The sequence below is a fragment of the Notothenia rossii genome, assembly GCF_949606895.1.
Source record: "Notothenia rossii genome assembly, chromosome: 3".
Lineage (NCBI taxonomy): Eukaryota > Metazoa > Chordata > Actinopteri > Perciformes > Nototheniidae > Notothenia > Notothenia rossii.
The window spans coordinates 82,559,525-82,566,641 of NC_136901.1; the positions used below are offsets into that span (position 1 = coordinate 82,559,525).

General features: G+C 38.5%; 1 protein-coding gene across 2 annotated transcripts in view; it reads right to left on the reverse strand.

Moving 5' to 3' along the window:
• LOC307034044 (solute carrier family 4 member 11-like) overlaps positions 1-6,779 on the reverse strand; it is a 24,252-nt gene extending 17,473 nt beyond the window's left edge. Inside the window, exon 1 of one of the 2 annotated variants that reach the window (XM_079672745.1) lies at positions 6,618-6,779. In XM_079672745.1, coding sequence (XP_079528871.1) covers positions 6,618-6,678 — 61 coding nt within the window. In that variant the 5' untranslated portion in view covers positions 6,679-6,779. Of the gene's footprint in view, positions 1-424; positions 646-6,617 lie in introns of those variants that run through there. The other variant, XM_079672746.1, reaches the window with a different exon arrangement.
• Positions 6,780-7,117: the final 338 nt, after the last annotated feature.

Sequence of the window (7,117 nt, forward strand, 5' to 3'; positions counted from 1 at the left end):
AAAACATGCCAAAATCAATTGCAGGTTAGCTGTAAAAAACCTATCTATGACCGATAAGTGTGGCGTTTATTGCCACATTGTAAATATTAAGCCATATCCGTTTGACTTCCTGGCTTTCCTGGCAATAAAAAGCATCTTGCTCATATTCTGTGCTTTTCAAACAGAGCACATAAAGACATGAAAAAAGGAAATAGCACCCACAGAAGCTGGCAAATAAAAGATAATAGAAATTATTGTACATCCAACGATAAAAGCCGGCACTATAGATAACTTTTACACCTTTTCCAGATGCTATCAGCTCAGTTACACACACACACACACACACACACAGTCTGTAGAGAGGATCTCTCCACGTGTTGGGCTCTGTTGGCTCATGTTTCATCATGACAGACCTTCTCACAACCCTCCACCCCTGTATACTTACCAGATGGCACAAAATGGAGGACCTTTTTGGCTTCCATGTTATCCAGGTTATTTAGGTGAGACGCTCTCCAAAGGTCAACCCATCATCCTTCTCTCTGCCCCCAAATCACCCTGCACTCACCACTGATGTGCTCTCAATGTCTTTCATACACACACCCATACACACACACACTTACACACACATTCTGAAGTGAAACTGCCCCTCCTCCAGCAGCACATTGGTTTGAGGGAGGAAGTGAGAGGGCAGGAAGAGGGAGGCATGTTTCTGTCTGCTGGGTCCTTGTGCCTATGAACTAGAATTTCAGTTTTTGAAATATGTGTATTGTGTTTGATATTTCTGGATACTTTTGTCCTGATTAAACTTTTATAAGAAAGTTTACCAAGTAGCTAACTCTGTAAAATGTGTGCACACCTTACTTAACTCACCCACTCCTGTGATTCATTCAGTGCTTTTGTCTTTGAAGCGTCTTTTGAAACATGATACATGTCATTCTGCTGAGTCACCAGAAGCATGTCCTGTTTGTGAAATCTTTGATATACCTACTGATGGGGTGGGGTGCCAATAAGCATACAGGACTGTCTCAGAAAATTAGAATATTGTGATAAAGTTCTTTATTTTCTGTAATGCAATTAAAAAAACAAAAATGTCATACATTCTGGATTCATTACAAATCAACTGAAATATTGCAAGCCTTTTATTATTTTAATATTGCTGATTATGGCATACAGCTTAAGAAAACTCAAATATCCTATCTCTAAATATTAGAATATCATGAAAAAGTATACTAGTAGGGTGTTCAACGAATCACTTGAATCGTCTAATTAACTCGAAACACCTGCAAGGGTTTCCTGAGCCTTGAAAAACACTCAGCTTGGTTCAGTAAACTAAATCACAAGTATGGGGAAGACTGCTGATCTGACTGCTGTCCAGAGGACCGTCATTGACACCCTCCATCAGGAGGGTAAGAGACAAAAAGAAATTTCTCAAAGAGCAAGCTGTTCACAGAGTGCAGTTTCAAAGCTCATCCACAAAAAGTCTGTTGGAAGGGGGAAATGTGGCAGGAAACGCTGCACAACCAAGAGAGATGACCGCAGCCTTAACAGCATTGTGAAGAAGAGTCGCTTCCAGAATTTGGGGGAGCTTCAAAGACAGTGGACTGAAGCTGGAGTCCAGGTATCAAAAGTCACTGTTCACAGACGTGTCCGGGAAATGGGCTACAATAGCCGTATTCCCATGGTCAAGCCACTTCTGAACTCAAGACAACGGAAGAGGCGTCTGACTTGGGCTAAGGAAAAGAAGCACTGGACAGTTGCACAGTGGTCCAAAGTCCTCTTTTCAGACGAAAGCAAGTTTTGTATTTCATTTGGAAGTCAAGGCGCCAGAGTCTGGAGAAAGGCTGGAGAGGAGCAAAATCCAAGTTGCTTGAAATCCAGTGTGAAGTTCCCACAGTCAGCGATGGTTTGGGGAGCCATGTCAGCTGCTGGTGTTGGTCCACTGTGTTTCATCAAGCCCAGAGTAAATGCAGATGTGTACCAAGAGATTTTAGAGCACTACATGCTTCCGTCTGCTGAAAAGCTCTATGGAGATGAGGAATTCATTTTCCAGCATGATCTGGCACCTGCCCACAGTGCCAAAACCACCAGTAACTGGTGTACTGACCATGGCATTACTGTCCTCGATTGGCCTGCAAATTCCCCTGACCTGAACCCCATAGAGAATATGTGGGGTATTGTGAAGAAGAAGCTGAAAGACACCAGACCCAACAATGCTAATGAGCTAAAGGCCGCTATTGAAGCATCCTGGGCATCCATAACACCTCAGCAATGCCACAGGCTGATTGCCTCCATGCCACGCCGCATTGATGCAGTAATCCGTGCAAAAGGATTCCCAACCAAGTACTGAGTGCATTAATGGACATTTTCAAATGTTTGATTGTGTTTTGCTGTTATAAATCTTTTTTTTTTACTTGGTCTGAGGAACTATTCTAATTTTTTGAGATAGGATTTTTGAGTTTTCTTAAGCTGTATGCCATAATCAGCAATATTAAAATAATAAAAGGCTTGCAATATTTCAGTTGATTTGTAATGAATCCAGAATGTATGACATTTTTGTTTTTTTAATTGCATTACAGAAAATAAAGAACTTTATCACAATATTCTAATTTTCTGAGACAGTCCTGTATGTACTGAGTCAAAAAACAAACCATTTTAAATGATAACCTCTTTCTATTTTCAAATGTGTCGATTAATGTTTGGGTAAGTAAGTAAAATGCAAATATGCGTTATTTTTATTTTGGTAATTTTGTGTTGTTCATTCATTGTAACCCTCTTTAAATAACTTTGCAGTGAGAAAAGACAGGCAGTCAACATTCATGAAGAAAATCTTAACAAAAGTTCATCTTTACTTCTTTTGATATGTTTAAAATATCCATGTGGAGATTTTTATTGGATTATAACGTTTTTAAATTGCTATTTTGACAACATGTTTCTGTTTATAAAAAAAATTATTAATCTGTGCCCCATCAAAACATTTTGTTGTAAACATACAAAACTATGTACCATTTACCAAAATGATTTTGTGTATTTTGGGCCTAAATTAAAAAAAATAACATGTTAAGTAAACTCTGCCTTGACAAAAATGTACAGAGGAGCTTTTTGGAATAATTTAAACATTTTTACAGTTCTCCTTTCTTGCCTATGTCTGTAATGTAATGTCATTGCTGCATTTCTTGGCACGTTACTGCCACCTATTGTCAATCAGGAGAATTGCATCAAACCACCCTTTGAAAAGAATACGAAATGTGAGACCCGTCCTTAAAACCAGTTCCAAATCCCTTTCAGTAGGCAAAACTCACAGAATCACTTGAACAACAAATATTACTAATACTAATAGGTTTTCACAGAAGGCATCAGGGAGTATTTGAGACCAGATACCAATAAAGCAAACACAAACATACCTGGTCAAAGTAGTACAATATAAATAAAACATATATTGTTTCAAGGCTCATGACACACTAGCTATTTCACTAGTATCAAACCACTGCACCTGCTGCTCGGCAAAATTGAAAGAGAAATAAAATGACTCCACTGGTGGCCACCACCTAAGAAGAGGAACATTACCTCGTATCTTTATAACGTAAAGGATACATTTCTTCTCACAGTATTTGGCACTTTCCTCAGCAGAAATCAAACGACACATCATGACAAATTGTTATTGTGTTGGATGGGTATATCAGATATGTTTTGTTTTGATTCCATGGTTTGAATATATTTTAACATACTGTAGTTTGTTGCAGCCCGTTTGTCTCGTCATTATCTATAAATCTTGATTCAGACTTACTCAGAAACCATTTAGCTATTCATTGACTAGCTGTAACTTCCTGAATTGTTCTTCACTCATTCATTCGTTCGTTCAAATGTTACTTTCATGAAAATTGTTTTGACCAATTTGTTTTCTACTTATTTCTATGTACTTGCCTATTGTTGGAGGAATTTAATGTATGTGATTTCCTCTGACAATTTGGGAGAGTAATTTAGTTGCTAATGTTGAAAGATCTTATAACTGGAACAAAGAGACAACCTCTACGAGAGAAGATTACTTTCTAAAGGAAATCATGTAGTATTCCAAACAAATAGTCTTTGTATAAGGTGATAATATTTCCTTGTGGATTCCTTGTATTTAATTACTAATACTGAAATATAATTACTGACATTATGTCTGCTTGTTATTTATGATAGAAGTTACAAGTTAAAATCTTACAAGCTCTTTCTTGGAGAAACTTAGGGGCTCAGTAAAATTGTATTTCTCAAACGGACTGGTTGATTTTGGATTGGTTGGTGGATGCAAAATAATAAACTATGCCCCCAAGTAGAAAAAGTAAGCTGGCAATGGCAATCTATATATAGTGGCCAGAGGCAAGACAAAGGTAACCAAAGAAGTACATGACTCTTCCCTCCACTGCCATGAGAGGGCAGCACAGTCTTTTGTTAATTTCAGCCAGAATCTGACTCAGTTAATTTAAGGATACAATCAAAAGAGTTTCCATTTAGGAGAAACAGCTATTCTTGGTGAAAAAGGCCAGCTAAAAACAATTAATAGATGTTCCTATCAGTGTAGTGCATCTGGTTTGAAAACGCAAGCTGCAGTTTTTCTATTTGCATCTACCAGTTTGATGAATGTTTGCTTTAAAATGTATCAAGATGTCCAATCATTGACATGGTTGTTATTTCCATTGGTCTCTCTTCTGAAACATGGTCGTACCTGTAGCCGTTTGCCGGTGTGAATTTTCAGACAAATTAACAGCTCAATTGTTGGTGTGAATGCATGATGATGGCCGCCCTGATAGCTCATCTGACTCTTTAGTCTTTGCAGCAGCCGGGGGGTTCAAATCTCACCCACAACTCATTGCTGCATGTTGCCCCCTCCCGCTCTTACTTTCCTGTCTATCTCCTGCAAACAAATCAATAGAGACCAAACAAAAAGTCTAAAAAGTGCATTTGGCACTGTTTTTGTTTCCCTGTGTTTCATCATGCTCTTCTTGTGTGAAATAGTTTTGCAACTGTATTTCTTTGTGAAACCCTGTGTTGCATAATGATAATAAACTATCTGTAAACCGGAGCACGTCAACCTTTATCTCGAAATGTAGGCCTCAGCTGCTGTATCACGAGTTGTGGTGAAACGGCCTTAAGTATGTGTGCACATTTTATATTATATGATAAAAAGGTATATTTGATAATGTAGTATTACTGTTATCTGTCTTTGACCAAGCCCGACCCCCCAAAAAAAGACACATGTAGGTCTCATGTCCTGGTTTAGGCCCTGATTCAAAATGACTGCATGAGACCACAATCGTATAGTTTGTGTTATTATTTATTTGTCCTTCTAACAAGACATGCACAGATCGAAGCTTCATATTGTAGAGTTTGGTCATTGCTTATGACTCTATATCAAATCCATGCAGAAATAGACTGACACATGACCTCATATAACCCCTACATTTCCTTTACAGCACAGACATGTACGTGCAGTATGCATTGTGGACTTTCATCACTGACACAGCAAAGAGTCAAACAGTGACTATGACATCACTAACAAACAGGCCAGGAAAGCAAGAAAATGCTGCATTACTAAACTAATGTTGTGTGGTCAGCGAGTTCATTGCAAGTGCACCGCTAGTTTGGTTTAGTCTACGTGTGAAACATGAATCAAGCTGCAGGAGCATCAGGAGCTCAACACATCACACACAGGCATGATATTAACATTGTTGTCTATCGAAGCAACAAAGCATATTCCATGGATGTCTATTCAATCTAATGTGCATGATCAAAGTTTCATGATTCAGTAATGGATGACGTATAAGAGCTACTGGATGAATATGTTACTGACTTAGAGCTTTAAATGTCTAACAGAGTGCACAGCAGCTTACAACGTTCATTTTTGTGGTCAAACATTAAATATGTGCAGCCCATGTGATTGTGCAGACAGACTGTGAGCTAGGACACATTTACCACAAACTGCCTCCAATAAAAACATAAACTGTAATAAAACTTAAGAGACTGTCTCAAAAAAAATTTCCGTGTTTATTCTAAATCGATGAGATTGATCAATTTGACACGAGTCACTCTGGTATGCATTTTTAAGACAAAAATAAACACATGTAACTCAAGACCGTAAAGTTCAATACACAACAAAGCAGATATGAAGCAGTGGGACCTGAAGTCCAACATAAACACTTTTTTGTGTCGATTGTGTTCACCTCTCAATGAATAAATCATATTTAAATGGATTTGCTGCTCATTATATTCACACTGTGACCTTTGTCCATAAAGGTCATCGCTTAGCAACCAACCGTGTTTACTGCATATCATCCTGAACGAGCACAATGGAAAATGCATGCAAATAAATGCACATTCTAGATAAGAGGGGCATATTTTCATCAAACATGTATCACTTTTTATTTCCCAGAAATAATATCTGAATCAAATTCTATTGTGAAAATACAATGATAAAAAGTGGCATAGTTCATTCTGAGTAAAAGATCACAGACCAGTGCACAATAATTGACTAGAATTGTATGTGTGAAAACAAGCCAAACTTTTCCTGGAAAGGTTAAGTCCTCCTCTCTTTTACTCAGCGCACAAAGCCATGAACATGCACAACGTGCCTGAATATGATCTAAATTCATGACGCTTACCTTCAGAAAAGTGAGTCACAGTGACTCCGGACATCTCCTCTACCTCCTTTTGGTTCTTCATAAACCGGAGAGGCTTGCAGTGCAGCCAAAAGTCAGGGATATTTTTGGAAACGGCGTTAAAATGACTTTACAAAGCAGGGATTGGAAAATGTGTTTCCTGTGTGAGAGTTGCCGCATGAGTGGTCACGCAGGCAGGCCCTCAGGTAGATGGGAAATGGTTCACAACCAATAAATAACACATTAATGTCCTCCCTGCCAATCACAGTGAAGCTGACTTTATGTGCTAAAGGTAATGTGGAAGGTGGAGAAAGAGGAAACAAAGAAAAGGTGGGGGACAAGAGATGGGGGAAGAAAGGTGTTAGGAAACTACAGCGGGGACTCTTTGATATTTTAATGCAGTTGTCCTGTGAGACGTTCACCACTTCAATGATATGCTAAACAACCCTAGTGTTCACCTGGATGAGTCATTGCCGCATTCATGTGATTCAAAAGGCTCCACC